At 38.1% G+C, this 16,375-nt stretch overlaps 1 protein-coding gene across 2 annotated transcripts in view; it reads right to left on the bottom strand.

Moving 5' to 3' along the window:
- The window catches only part of igsf11 (immunoglobulin superfamily member 11), a 170,371-nt gene that overhangs the window by 119,214 nt on the left and 34,782 nt on the right, over window positions 1-16,375 (bottom strand). For both annotated transcript variants that reach the window (XM_061720228.1, XM_061720229.1), the window contains exon 2: window positions 5,702-5,731. In XM_061720228.1, the coding sequence (XP_061576212.1) occupies window positions 5,702-5,731 (30 nt within the window). The remainder of the gene's footprint in view (window positions 1-5,701; window positions 5,732-16,375) is intronic.

The following is a 16,375-nucleotide window of genomic DNA, read 5'->3' as shown; positions in this document are numbered from 1 at the left end:
ATTCCCTTGGCTTGCATGGCCAAGTAGGTTTAGTTATTTACTTGACTATAAATTAACAATTAAACGTTTATATTATTGAACATTCATATGTTCTGTGATCATGCTAGTAATTTTTTACAGAAATACAACAGCATTGATGTGTTGCTTACAGATGTTAAAACTTACAATATTTATTTTATCCCATTTTTTTCTTTGAAAGACAGTGGTGTCATGACCTGCCATGACCTGACATCTTGGTTATGTTCTGCTGCGCTCACATGTGGGGAACATTGTAGAATGGTCCATTTTAAGTAGCTTTGGGATCCAAACTCAACCAATACAACTGAGCTGCCTAAACCTTAAAAATCGCTGAAAATAATTCAACAAATACACATTAAAAAACATTTAAAACCTGGCCGTCCCACAAAGGACTGGGACCCATGTTTCTTGGTCGACTGATATGGGATGTAAACCCCTGTTTGTTGATTTATTTACAGTACTTACTGTAAAGACAGCCTAAAACATCTAACCTACAGGATGCTGTTCATGTAAACACTGACAGTTGTTTGGGGCATAACAGGTAATAACCTTAATTTGTTCTTTACACAGATTTTTCATTACATATTAATTAACGGAGGTCCAACGTTCCTTGCCATTTAACCTTGATTTGGTTTCAGTTAGAGCTGCAACGATGTAAATACACAACACCATGACAATAGCAAGCCACAGTAGCATACATTAATCAAATTAAACTTTTACCTGTCGAGCATTACGTCTGTGACTTTTTCAAAGAGAAACCCAACAAAATGTTGCTCTCTACGCTCAGTAAAATCAAAATAGCGTATGAAAGCAGCACAACCTCCAAAGAAAACATCCTGTGGTTCTCAAACCTCAAAGTGACGACACTTTAACAATATAAGTATTTACCTCATTATTAAGTGGCAGTAAACGCATTAATGTAGTTGTTATTTTATAGTTTTCAGGTGTAAGTCGTGGCTTCATCATTTTCTGGTGTAAAAAATAAAACGATATTGCTAACAGTTTACCTGCTTCAAGGTGTTGCAGCCTATTGGGTCTTTTTTGAGCACTCAAAACTAAACAACATTGATTTCTATTAATGTCATGTTTGTGCTGTCTGTCAATATAACGGTTGGTAAACATACACCCCTCTTTCTGGTATCACCTGGTAAAAGATTTAAGTTTAATATAAAACATACTCATACTAATATAAAACATACTCATCCTGAATTGTGCAGCGATTAACGCCTGTGGTGGAAAACCATTCAGGACTTACAACATTGGGCAGAATTTATGTTACAAACATGGACTTTTACACAAAGTGATGTCTTAAACAGTGCTACACTTTTTGGTTATTTTAGATTCATGGAAATTGTTCTGAATAAACCAAATGATGCCCTAAGACACTTTTGCTTTAGTTAATGTATGAAATGAATTACATTTTTTGAAAAACTCAAAAATTGTGAAAATGGTAAAATGTATTATTTGTTGGCATTTCACAGAAAGAAGTATCAGAAAGTGGGGGAAAAAATAATTTAGATTAATCATAAGATTAATCTAAAATAATAAAGATTCATTGACAAGAAAATAACCGTTGCCAAGTCGTGGCAAGTCTAGTTTTAACCAAGAGAATTGTTTGTCCAGCATTTGTTGCTGAAAACCTAGTGAAAACTTAGTGAAAGCAGCTGAGAACTGAGAACTGAACTGACACTTGCTGAAGCGCTGCAAACATGAAGAGAGCAAAGTGATCATCCCGTGTAGTCTCATTACTGTGAAAGAGCCTCGCTGTTTTTATGTTGTAATTTCGTAATCGCGAACTCTGACTTCTCCCAGCCTCACAAATCTTTTTCCAGACTTCTTTGTCCCTGTATTGTTCCCACGTGGTGTTATATGAACTCTCATTGCAAGGGTGGTAATGCACTCCTCAGCCCTAAGATCCTCTTTATTATCTGTCAACTGTGAACTACATCTCTAAGCTGATTAGCCTGAGCTCTCTTTTCAGCGTTTCAATTAGGACCACTTTGAGTAGTCAAGCAGATTGCATGCTTCATATTCATTTGTCACATTCTTAGAGCGCTACGCAGTGCAAAAACACAGTAATCCAAGAAGCAAATTATGGCAGTATGGATAAGAGAGCAGAGAAGAATGAGATCATGGTAAATTTGAATACTTGTCTGACAGAAAAATGGCTGAAGTAGCTATTAACATCAATTCAAAGCAATTTACAGCCGCAAAGAAACATGCTGTTTGAGCATAAATGGCCTCACAACACATAAAACACACTCACACATGTTTCTTGAGCTCCAAAAGAAATGAGGAAGAAGAATAATTTTGCTCCAAAAGCATCATATCTTTAGCTCGGTAAACTCTTAAATAACAAGAATTGCGAAAGGTTTTAGTCTTAGTCTGTTTTAGTCTGAGTGGCATGAAAAGAGGATCATCAGACTGCTTTATTTATATATATATATATATATATATATATATATATATATATATATATATATATATATATATATATATATATATATATATATATATATATATATATATATATGTATATATATATATGTATATATAAATTAAAAAGATAAAGCTAACAAAAAGAAGCAACAGGATTTTAAATATAATTTGATCAGCTGTCACCAGAAACAAATGGAAGACAGTTGAGGGAGAAAAGTAGGAGGAAGAGGTTGTGGCACCGAGTGATAATGAATTGAGGTCAAATGATAATATGCTCGTGTCTGTGCGTGTCCGAAAGTGTGAAAGTGGGAGCTTGCATATAGATAATACAGCATTTTGTCATCAGCATCAGAGCTGAAATGTGATGATCTGCAGGTATTATGAGAATCTGTTTAAGGTATCCGGCTTTACCAAATACCCACTTGATTCAGGCGTTACCACTGTGTTCTGTCATTCAGTCTCTGCGTGACTCCATCATTTTCACCCACACACACTTTCCCACTAATCCATTCAGTCATTGTTAATCCAGCTGTATGCTGATGCAGAGATGTGCTGAGCACGACTGACGGCCACTGGTCCTGATGTCACACCTGTCTGTATTTTCATTGTTGTTGCAAACTCTAAATCTGAATCTATTGATAACGTGAGCGTGTGTATATAACACGTTACATTCACCTCTGCGGGGATCAGATGGTATATTAATGTGGCTCTGTGTGCTCTGAGTATCGTGTTGTCCTCTTCTCAGTCACATACATTCAGACATCAAACAGGGATGTCACACATGAGAAGTAAAGGGAGCAGTAAAGTCTTGTAATCACATACTAGGTGTTTGAAAAAGATCAAAATTACGCTGAAAACAGTGAACGACAGTAAATGCTGCAGCTAATTTGCTACATTCATAAAAGAGGAAAATTTAGACAGATCTTCTAAATGACTGGTCAGAAAAACATAATGCGACTGCTGAAAGTCACACGCATCTCCACTTCAATAAACCATATTTCCAACACCAGGCGGCTAAGAACACATGCTCCACTCAACAAACACAAGCCGAAGAAAATATACATTTATGAATCCAGTTATATACCCTCTAAAAGTTTTATTTATTTATTTTATTTTATGCTGTGTTACATGTTCATTTATTCTTGTACGTTAATACGTATACTTAAAATTGCAATTATGCAGTAATCTTGCATGTGTCACCTTTACTTTGATATAGGGCTGGGCGATATATCGAGATTTTAATATATATCGATATATTTTCAAACACGATATGGTACGAGACAATATCGTTTATATCGATTACATTTTTTTTTTTTTTTTTTTTTAATTTTTTTTTTTAATGATTTTGATATAGCTTATTTTGTGACAAATTGACTTGAATGTTTTATTTGAGATTTGCACAAATGTTTTGATGCACAACTGTCAACCTCAGTGGAAAAGTCTGCCTGTTACTGTCTACATTGTATTAATTGCACAGTGTATTTTAATTTAATTGTTATGCAGGAAAGGGATATTTGTTTTATTTTATTCAAGAAGCATTTTTATTCTATATATGCAGGCAGTTTATTTTTATTTCATTTGTTTTATACATTTTGATATTGTGCAGACCTCTGTTAATAAAGGTACCTGTGTGACATTTGGCACGAGGCTTTGTATTAAAACTGACTGTTTTTTTAAGGGTTTGCCTCAGAAAAAAATGAAGCTAACAGAGATGCTATGCTATAATGCTTTGGGGGAAACCCCAATTATGGCACAGAAAAAATATCGAGATATATATCGAGTATCGCCATTCAGCTAGAAAATATTGAGATATGACTTTTGGTCCATATCGCCCAGCCCTATATTATATTTATTCAAATTTATGTTATATTTGGTTAAATATTCTCAGAAATTAAACAAATATATATCCTTTTCAAGCTAAAATGCCAAAAAAAAGGCCTCATTAGGGGGAGTTTGAATGTCATGGTTACTATTTTTTCAGCAATTTACACACAGCTGGCGCAACATCGTGAAAAAATACATTGTTAGGTCTTTCCCGTTTGAAAGCAGATGGTGTGGTCTGTGATCATGGAAACCCAGATTAGGAATCCACCGCCTGTTGAAAGTGGTCGGGTGGGGGGGCGGGGACGAGAAGGGGAGAGGGGAGGATAAATTGGGGAATGTTAACGAGTGTTCAGGGTGATCCAGAGATTTAGACAGATAGAGAGGGAACACTAAGAGCGAGCACGAGGAGGATCTCTCAGAAAATAGGATGGAAAGAAAGAGGAACGACAGAGAAAATTAAACCCATGAGAGAAGAAGCGGTGAGATTAGGACTGAGTGGAGTGAGGAGGAACATGGTACAAATTGAAACCCTGAGTTGGTACAGATAATAGCAAAAAAAAAGTTAAATAAAAGAAAGAAAAATTCAAATGAAAATAAAAAAGAATGATAAATAAATCTGGAGAGATGCGAAGTGCTAAAATAAATTGGAGGAGACAGCAGATGGTGGAGATTATTCTAAACTGAAATGCTCTGGGATCTACAGAGACGGCCACAGACGACCGTTACAGACTCCATCTGGCAGAAATAGACCTAAAAGAGATGTAAGCAAACCATCGGCACGGTGATCAAACGCTGGCCGGACAGCTCGACTTAAAACAGCAGTAAACGTTGACGTAAACAACACAACACATCTCTGATGAAGCCCTGGTGTTTGAAATCAGCTGGGAAAATGATTCTATTGTACCAATAGTTGCACATGCACGGCCGCACACACTGCACACATCCTCCTGCCACACACACTGCACACATCCTCCTGCCACACACACTGCACACATCCTCCTGCCACACACACTGCTGGAAACTCAGAATATGTTTGTGTGCGATTATGACAGATACCATAAGACGCCACTAATCCACATTTTCTGTTTACTGTGATTAGGACAAATGCCTGCTACACGAACTGTGTGTGTGTGTGTGTGTGTGTGTGTGTGTGTGTGTGTGTGTGTGTGTGTGTGTGTGTGTGTGTGTGTGTGTGTGTGTGTGTGTGTGTGTGTGTGTGTGTGTGTGTGTGTGTGTGTGTGTGTGTGTGTGTGTGTGTGTGGTCAAAAATGATCCAAAAGTCTCCACAACAAGGTTATTACATCCGTCCAAACACCAAAAAACAAGCTAATCACAGCCATTGAAAGGAAGACAGGAAGAAGACAGCAGAGAAAGAGATCTGGAAGTGAGTCAAAGAAGCTTTTGGTTTTTCTTGTTTTACCTTTCCCTGTCTGCAGATCAAACCTCGAACCTGCAAAGAAAAGAAGAGGAAAATAGGGTTTTTAATTTATGATCCTGTGCAGATCACACAGAGCAACATCACACGGATGAAGCAATTTATATAAATTCATCAACATTTGCTTTTCTCAGCAGGCAGAAATAACACACACCATGTTCTCCTGCTGTGTGCAGCATCTCTCAATAATCCTCTGTAATTTCACATTGAGCCACTCAAGACTTGTACGTTACATCTCTGCAACAGCAAGTCTGTCTCCACAGTGTACTCTCAGCAAGTGTTACATATTGACTTATTCTATCTGTGCATATCACAGTGTGTGAATGTGTGTTATTGACTAATTATCTGCCCTGGCAGGGGATGGTTAATTAAATCCTTCCCTGGCGATAGGCATACAGTAATTATTGTGCATGGCTGCATGTCTAAAAAAAAAAAAGTTATAAAACACGTGTTAAATATACTGCATGTCACGTGTGCATTGCCAAACACGCATCACAAAGAGCCTCCTGAACAAGCGTGTATATCCACCTGCAAAACAATTTATTAATATATATATATATACACACTATATACAGTATACACACACACACACACACACACACACCACGTACATACACACTCTTGTGAGCATTTATACATAAATAAATAAACAAATAAATAAATATATCAGGCATCTTTCCATCAGCAAGAGTTACTCTTGGCCTGCACGTGCACCCAAATTAACTTTTTTAGTTCAGTGTCTTCCAGGCAAAAGAAAAACAGATGGCAACTGAATGTGACTGCATTGACTGGCATGTGACAAGCTGCCGATATCAACTTCACTGCTGTCGTCATTGCACTTGGCTGCAATCAACCTATCCAGCTTCCCTTCAAAGCTGAATGCACTGGCACTGAAGCAGAAAACAATACTTTGTCTGAATAGTTAAACCAAATACTGTCTGTGGGACAGATCTGAGGGCACAGGATATAAGATAAGATTAAATAAACGATAAAGATAAATTATAAGTATGAAAAATAAAAAAAATACAGTAAAAACAGAAACTGAAACTGAACAAGTGTACTATAAACATAGTAAGTACAATATAATAAATAGTGTGTTATACTAATATAGTACAAAGGAATAGTATGCAGTTGCAGTCTAAGGCCACGTTTACACATAGCCTGGTATTTACAAAAACGGATATTTCCCCCTCTACGTTTTGAAAAATACCATAATTTACACAAACCTGCATAAATACTCTGTCAAGGTGCTATGAGCAGCCAAACCTACAGGGGGCAGTGTAACGAGAAGCATAAAGTCATGCTAGCCAATCAGAATCCTGGAAAAAAAACGACACGAGTAACTTCCAGTTACTTCCAAGATGAACGAGAGTCTTTCGTTTGGAGTGACAGAGAGGTGGAGTTACTTTTAAGTGTGACTTTAGAATATAAAACAGGTAAAATACAAGAGAATATTGACGGTGGCCAAACTAATTGTAAACACAGGTGGCACACATGACGCTGGTGACATTTCTGTCGCATAGTGTGATGTTCTGAAGCCTAAATCTCCGTTTCCCTCCGTTTACAAGCAAACGTGAAGACGGAGGTTTTGCAAATCTACACTTTGGCCGGAGTTTTCAGAAATGATGGTTTTTGGTGACTTTGAGCTTCATTTTCGTGTAAACGAACGGCCAAAACGCATGAAAACACCACCGTTTTTGCTACGTGTAAATGGGGCCTTATTATAAATACAATCGAGTCCAAATCCAGCAGAGACAATGAAAAACGGAGGGGTGGGGGAGAGCAATGTGAGTGTTGGGGGGGGGTAGGGGGGGCTCAGTGTGGTGACTGTTTGTGGTCCCCCCTGCTGTCGTGCAGTCTGATGGCAGCAGGTACAAACGATATACTAAAATATGACTGACGGTTTCCAGCTATGGAGCAGTTTGTTAATACCCACTAGAAGACAGAATACTTTGAAGTTGCAGTAGCGTGTTCATTAAAGAACATCATAAATAAGGAAATGTAAATTCATTTGGCACTGGAAGACGTTGCCAGTGCCAAATCGTGCCGTCAGAACATGCAAGCAAAGCAGCATTTTCTCTACAATTCCCTAATTCACTGCATCCTAAGTTATTGGTTTCCAGTCTGAAGCTGCTGTGCTGGAACAAGCTGGCCCATGTCCGCCGGATGGAAGACTGGTCTGGTTGGTTTGAGCGTGTGCAAACAGATGCTCGCTGCATCTGCTGTCTGATACCTGGAACTGGGTTCAGCACTGAATTCACCTCTGACATTTTCCTAACTGTTCAGCAAGTTGTTGAAACACTTCACCTCAGCTGAAGACGCTTCGCAAGTACAACATCAGTCATAAAAGCTTTCTACTGGGAAGGAGACCACATGAGTGGACATTTTCCAGGAGAAAAATAAAATTTAGCCAAGCATTTCTGCTTGATGACAATACTTTCAAGACTGATGATGTGTATAACTTTGAAAGATTCCTTCTCATTTCTGTTCATGCAAAACGCTCCTTCATTGTCCAAAACTGTAGCACCATTCACTGTATTTTCAAAAGAGGAGGCCCTGAGAGTCACAGTCTTCACTTTGCTGGAGACCTTTGAAACTTTCTGGCTGAACAGAGACCTACCACCCGAGCTAAAGGAGGCCTGGAAACACAGGCTCTTCTGTGGCATACAAATAAGTCTTTATTTCCTGCTGAAACACACAGTTGACCATCGGGCATCAACTCCTCACATGCACATTTATGTCCTGAAGAACATTCCTACAGGATCATATTTACTGTCTTTGTGTTCTGTGTGTGAGCTAATTCGGTTTTTGTTGTTGTAAATTGCAAATTATATCTTGCAAGAAAAACAGAGGCCTTAAAATCTTGCAAATTACCAGGAATTGCTCAGTAAGGAACACTAATTTCACTCCCATTATGCGTGACTATATGAAGAGAATAAAACTGACTAAAAACAAGCTGACAGTAATGATCTTGTCTGTTTTCTGTTGGTGGTTCGGGTATTTCGGGTCTCTTCAGCTGCTGCTGTTCTTTAGACCATCAACAGGAACTCTTCCCACTAACAACCACCACAAACGGCTAAAATGCTCTGCACATGGAGACACAGAGGGGCGATCACTTCACCGCTCGTTACGCTGCTGTGCCTGACTTCTCTTGTTAAAATGGAGCAATGGCTCATGGGGAGCACAGAGGAGGGGGGTGCAGCAGAACATGAGTGAGTAAAAGGTGTCGCATATGCTCTTTTTTGGTTTCCTTTCTTTTGTAACAGTTCATATAGTTCACATAATAAAAACATCCCTTACTGTGCCTGGGTGGGAAAGAAGCAGAAGATGGAAAAACAAGAACGTCACCATGGCTTGTCAAGGATATAACAGAAAAAATACACCCGTTGGTGCAAAAAGTGTTTTTTAAATTAATGAAAAGAAACATTAATCATCAACCATGCAGGAATTTAAAAAAATAAAAGCATATTTAATTGAAACTGGTGGACGTGAGCAGATGGCTATACCGTGTTTCTCCCCTGTCAGAATGCCATTAAGTGCTGTTAAACTGGGTGATTAGTCGCTGCCCGAGTCCACCTCGACCTGGCTGGGTTTTATTTCAACCTCTGAGGCACTTTTCACAATTTCAAACCATTACCCAAGCTCAACAATCGGCTGCCAAGCACCTTCACAGGAATGTCAGTTTCCATGGAGACCTCAGCACCCCCAGCTGTGGACCCCTCCACCCTCCTCAACGCCAGTTAAAAAAGAAAAAGTAATAAATACTTTTTTTTTTTTTTTAAACCTTTGATGGCCACACATCGCCAACCATTAATGTTCATCCAAGCGCCGCCGCTGCTTCTGTGTTCAGCCGTGTACATGAACGCAAGTGTTAACTGAATGCTACGAAGATCACAAAGACATATTAGATGTAAAAAAAAGAAAAAGATTTATCTGAGAGAGGGAGACTCTAAAATGCTCTGACAATGTCTGACGTTATTGTTTACAGCTGCTTTGATCAATGCTTTCACGTTAACAGTATTAGGAATGACTGCAGGTAACAACCCCCAAAATAAGTGTTGATCAAACTCAGCTCTCTTGAGTATTCTGGTAACTTAAGATGAAATTCTTTAGACTTTCAGCGGGGCGATTTGAGCTTTTTCATCTGCTCGTTTTCATCTCCTCTGACGTTCATCAGTTCTGAGGTTCACACTTGAAAGTCTTCTGTATATTCATCAGCAGTGGAACGCAAACATGTACATCTTCTTATGTTGTATCTTTATATCAAATATTGATGAATTATGATGTCAAACTGTGTACTACTTAAACAATGTTTTGCTACTTTAAACTCTCAATTCACAACATGTAAGATTTAAATGACAGTAAAGGCCCATCATGTAATATTACCACCCTGGGCCAAATGAGGACAGCATATCATGAGAAAGTTCAAGTGTCAGCCTCCGACCTTGAGACACGACAAAGTACACACTAACCATCCTCCACCCCCTCCACACTAGGAATGGGCGATATTTTACCGTTCACGATATGCCGTCAAAAGAATTCCTCACGATAAGAATTTGTCATTAAAAACGATAAATTCCCGTTGATGATGTTTTTGTGTAAAGCTGATTTTTGGAAGGAAGGAAGGAAGGAAGGAAGGAAGGAAGGAAGGAAGGAAGGAAGGAAGGAAGGAAGGAAGGAAGGAAGGAAGGAAGGAAGGAAGGAAGGAAGGAAGGAAGGAAGGAAGGAAGGAAGGAAAGAAGGAAGGAAGGAAGGAAGGGAGAAAAGAGGAAGGGAAGAAGGAAGGAAAGAGCAGGAGGAAAGAAGGAAGGAAGGGGAAAAAGGAAGGAAGAAAGGAAGGAAGGAAGGAAGGAAGGAAGGAAGGAAGGAAGGAAGGAAGGAAGGAAGGAAGGAAGGAAGGAAGGAAGGAAGGAAGGAAGGAAGGAAGGAAGGAAGGAAGGAAGGAAGGAAGGAAGGAAGGAAGGAAGGAAGGAAGGAAGGAAGGAAGGGAGAAAACAAGGAAAGGAGGAAGGAAGGGAGAAAAGAGGAAGGGAAGAAGGAAGGAAAGAGCAGGAGGAAAGGAGGAAGGAAGGGAAAAAAGAAGGAAGGAAAGAAAGAAAGAAAGAAAGAAAGAAAGAAAGAAAGAAAGAAAGAAAGAAAGAAAGAAAGAAAGAAAGAAAGAAAGAAAGAAAGAAAGAAAGAAAGAAAGAAAGAAAGAAAGAAAGAAAGAAAGAAAGAAAGAAAGAAAAATTCCCGTTGATGACAAACATGGCGGATCTGAGAGCGAGATAGATTCATAGTTAAAAAGGTGGAGTTGAATTGGTATTTTTTTATCGTCATTTTTATCGTTATCGGGATAAATGCCAGAAATAATCGTGATACATTTTTTAGTCCATACCGCCCATCCCTACTCCACACCACACTTGGCATCTTCCATGTTCCCAACAGGGCAGGTACAAACACAACACATCATAGTCCAACAGCTAGCATCTATAGGCTGGTTTAAACATGACCTCGCATCAGCAATAGTTTAGCCAACTTACTGTTCCAATATGCAAGAAATGTTTTGCATAATATTTCATTCCTTCATTTAGTAATCTGCAGTGCTACACCAGGGGGGGGGGGGGGGGGCTTGTTTTACCCCTTTTTCTCAATTGTTCCACCTTTTCTTCTTGACTCAGGGTTTCTTGAGAGAAGAGGGTGCCAGTGGCGACCAGGCCGTCTGTTTGCTTTGACCACCCGTGGCTCATCCAGCTTGCAACATCACTCACACTGACGTCATCAGCAGCGGCTCCAGACAGCTTAATTGGTTACTTTGAACATGAAGACTTTACACCATGGATAATTTAACACTGTTAAGTAACAATTCTGTGGATTCAAGACCTTGTTCGTCTGCTGCAAGATATCTCATTAGACGACAAAAGAAAAACAAACTTCTTACATGGTTTCATTTCAGTAAACACTGAAGTAATTAGATCTCATCATGAGTCGAAGATCTAATTTCATCCAAGTAAAGGCCGACCTGCTTGGCGACCCTTCAGATTTATCTGGAAAACTTGTTAACCGTGTGAGCAAAAGTTCAGATTCGCTCCACCTCCAGTATCTCCAACATTAACCTACTGCTCACACAGCAATGCTCCGGCATTAATGATCCACTGATGTCGGATGTTTTGAAACATCATATACAGGGACCACAACATTACTTTTACCTTGCCACTTTATACATACACACATTATATATATATATATATATATATATATATATATATATATATATATATATATATATATATATATATATATATATATATATATATATATATATATATATATATATATATATATATACGGTATATATATATATATATATATATATATATATATATATATATATATATATATATATATACGGTATATATATATATATATATATATATATATATATATATATATATATATATACCGTATTTTCTGGACTATAAGCCGCACCTGTATATAAGCCGCATCCGCTCTATTTAAAAAAAAAAAAGATATTTCAGCCGCAGATATTTCTGTTGTTAGATTAGATATTTACTACAGGTACAGAAGGATTCTGAACTGTAAATGATGTACATGTTTGTACCTAAATAGATCTTTCCTGACAGTGTCTTTTAACACGGCAGCAACCGTTTGAAATCTGCTTCTACTTTTATCTGCTAAAGAAGAAGTAGCGTATTCTTCTTTGCATTTATTTTGTCTTAGTTTTTATTCTAATTCTAATTATATATATATATATATATATATATATATATATATATATGTATATATATATATATATATATATATATATATATATATATATATATATATATATATATATATATATATATATTATATTATATTATATTATATACACATACAAAAATCCACTGATAGAATAACCTGCTCATTCAGTATATGCAGGTAGTCAGCTGACCTCATATTTTGGGTTGATACTGTTGCTGAACTTAGACCTGCAGCCCCCCCAGATTAGAGCACTGCCCCAACAGCTTGTGGTTAGGCACTAGCATGATGGGTGCATCATTTCAGCCACCTCTTCTCGTACCCCGATGTGCCCATCGCTCTGGAAGAGGGTAAATCATCAGACCACATGAACTTCTTGCGTTGCTGCAGAGTTGAATGTTTGTGCTTCAGAGAAAATGTAAGCCTTTTTCCCCAATTAGTATTACTGATAAGAAAACCACAGTGCTTAGTTAAAAAATAAGTGGTGACTTCATGTTTGTATGCTATAACAGCAGATAGTTGACTTTTCCACTTGACCAAGTTTGATATGACACATCTCAACTTCATCCACAACAAAAGATTGTTCTTACTTATAACGTATTGTGAAGCCTTGCTGACATTTTGACTGTTGTTTGCTGTTGTTTTTACTACTAAAAAGATTATTTTTCATCGCTGCATCTTATATTTTTCATTGTCCTGCGTGCCTTAAATCCAGACTAGAAAAAGATTAACTAGAGAAAGATATTAAATATAAAGACTTTAACCACGCAGAAGCATTTAAATATCCGTTACACATGGTGTTTATGATAATTGCTACCTTTACAATTTACTAAATCCCTTATTTAGGAGGCATTATTTCAAATTGTGACTTTGATTTTAAATTAATTGTTCAGCTTGATCTGGTTGATTAAATTCACTCAACTATTTACTGAAACTGAAAGAAGAAAGCAAAACCGAGAAAACATGTCACTCTATGACCTGCAATGGTTTGAGGGGCAGGAATTATATCGGATTATTATAGGAATTGCCCTCATCCTTGCTCAAATACAGCACAGACTGGCTTGGGAAAGAGAGCACAGAAAAATGTCTTCTCTCTCTAAGCTGTACGGACATGCGTCTCCCTCACCCACCCTCGTGTCTCCTGTTTGTGTGTAACGCTGCCAGGGGACGATCACCAGGTAGTCAGGAAAAGCATTACAACTTCCAAGATGAAATAAATAAATAACTAATCCCGCAGGGGGTGGAGTGCTTCTTTAAACCCTACAAAGCGCTCTTTTAAAGACACATCCCTGGCATCTGTTCACACATAATTTCATGACCCACAGTGTTCACACCTCATTTTCTCTGTTCCCCCTCCTGGGCCCTAATCAAGTTGTTTGTTTCAGAAAGACTTTATTAGTTTGTTTCTTTGGTGGTGTAGGTGTGAATGCCTCTGAGTGAGTGTGTGTGCCCACTCATGTGCACTCTTATGTAGGAAATAAACACAACAAAAGTCCTTGAGACACCCGCGAACACATTCAAGCACGAAAGGAAAAGAAAAGCCCCCGTGTCTTCCTCGCACTGATCATTTCTCATCCTCGGCTCTCTTTGTTAGCAGGAATACAGGTCATTACAAAGCCAGCTGCAGAGGAGGAGGTGTTAAACATGTTTTCCTTTATGGACGATGATTTGTTTGTTTTATGTTCCAGCTCGCCAGCCTCCCGGGTCCTAACCTACATTACAGCACCACTTCTATTAATCATTGATGATGAGACCTTTTAATATTGCTCATTTAAAATTAATCTGCAAGTGAATAAATCAAATGAAGTATTCAGCTTGGAAACACTGGATTTTTTAGATTTTTTTTTTGGGGGGTGGGGGTACCTGAGTATTCCTAAATATGAGATCTGTCCTTGTTTTAGTCAGCAGAGTTTCTCCATGTGCAGTGATTTGGTTAATGGTGATCGCAGGTGACAGGAAGAAGATATTAAGATCAACTTCTCATTGCTAAAATCGGGTTGGCCTAGGGCTGGGCGATATGGACCAAAAGTCATATCTCGATATTTTCTAGCTAAATGGCGATACTCGATATATATCTCGATATTTTTTCTGTGCCATAATTGGGGTTTCCCCCAAAGCATTATAGCATAGCATCTCTGTTAGCTTCATTTTTTTCTGAGGCAAACCCTTAAAAAAACAGTCAGTTTTAATACAAAGCCTCGTGCCAAATGTCACACAGGTTACTTTATTAACAGAGGTCTGCACAATATCAAAATGTATAAAACAAATGAAATAAAAATAAACTGCCTGCATATATAGAATAAAAATGCTTCTTGAATAAAATAAAACAAATATCCCTTTCCTGCATAACAATTAAATTAAAATACACTGTACAATTAATACAATGTAGACAGTAACAGGCAGACTTTTCCACTGAGGTTGACAGTTGTGCAAATAACAAAACATTTGTGCAAATCTCAAATAAAACATTCAAGTCAATTTGTCACAAAATAAGCTATATCAAAATCTTTAAAAAAAAAAATGTAAAAAAAAATATATATATATATATATTTTTTTTTAAATCGATATAAACGATATTGTCTCGTACCATATCGTGTTTGAAAATATATCGATATATATTAAAATCTCGATATATCGCCCAGCCCTAGGTTGGTCTAATTTTTATTTGGTGGTGCATCCAAATGTTTCATGTAAAGAAAAGAAAAAAATAACCATCACAAAACTCAAAGCCTTTACAAACCCCACATCTAAGGCAGAATAATCATTTAATCCAAACATTCATTATAATTTGAGAGAGAGAGAGAGAGACGTCTCTAGAGGTCAATTAACCCTCCGTGTGAACTGCCTCTTAGAGCAGCCGTCCAATAAGCCGAGATAACGGCGATGCTGAGAAACACGCATGTGCATGTGCGTAAGAAGGCGCGGTAAAGCAAAGATAATCTACACATCCACTCCGGCAGGCCAACGACGATAAAGACGGAGAAAAAACAATTGTCTAAATCCCACTCTCACACATTCAGTCTGTCTCTGATGAACTCACTCTACGGTACATATTAGCGAGCAGACTGGCGTCCTTTAATCACAAGTCTTGTTGTAATTGGAGTAAGTGTGAGGGAACTAGCAGCCGTCAGGGCTACCCAATCTGGAGAAAATACATTACAGAATGAAACTCTCTGAGGCTTTTTTGTGGATTCACGTATGCCATCATCACAGCAGTGGATAGTGGGGGTGCCAGATTAGTCTTGCGTTCTCTCTCAATCAGGCATCCGTGTCAGGAACCAAAGTGATTTAGCTCCTAAAAAAAGGAAATCAACAATCAAAGCAACAAAACTGATGCGATTGTTCCCTGAAGCAACCTAATTCTCTGAGAAAATATTTTAGGATGCTTCTGGTGACCTGAACATTGTGTCCTTTAAATCACGCTAAAATAATCTGATGTCAGGAAGCAGGGAGATAATATTTTTACATTTGTCCCCATGCGTTTCTATCGTCACTTGTTATCATCTGTCAGGGAAATACGAGCACTCGAATGGATGAAAAGAATTTCACCTCAACAGATCAAAGTTCTGAGTCAAGGCTCATATGTTGTTTTATTTATTCTTCCTTCCTTGAGGAGTCTATCGCCTAAATGCTCATTTCCTACACATGGTTCACCTCCACCTGAGTTCAGACCCATGACTGTTCTAGAACGCTTCATGTAATCTTCATAATACATGAAGCCTAAGCCTCACTGGAGCAATTTTCAGCCAAATGCATCTGTCAAAAATATCGCTCGTTCACACATTCTTCTTCGGTGCGACCCAACAAGCCGTCTATACATGATAAGTATGTGAGAGCAGTTGCTCACACGGGTATGTCAGAGTGGCATCCACAACACAGAATGCATGAAGAAGCATGCAACACCCACGACTATACCTG

This window comes from Cololabis saira, chromosome 4 (assembly GCF_033807715.1).
Source record: "Cololabis saira isolate AMF1-May2022 chromosome 4, fColSai1.1, whole genome shotgun sequence".
NCBI classification, from domain to species: Eukaryota; Metazoa; Chordata; class Actinopteri; order Beloniformes; family Belonidae; genus Cololabis; species Cololabis saira.
Note: the sequence above shows the minus strand (reverse complement) of the source record. Positions and strands in the feature narration are given on the sequence as shown.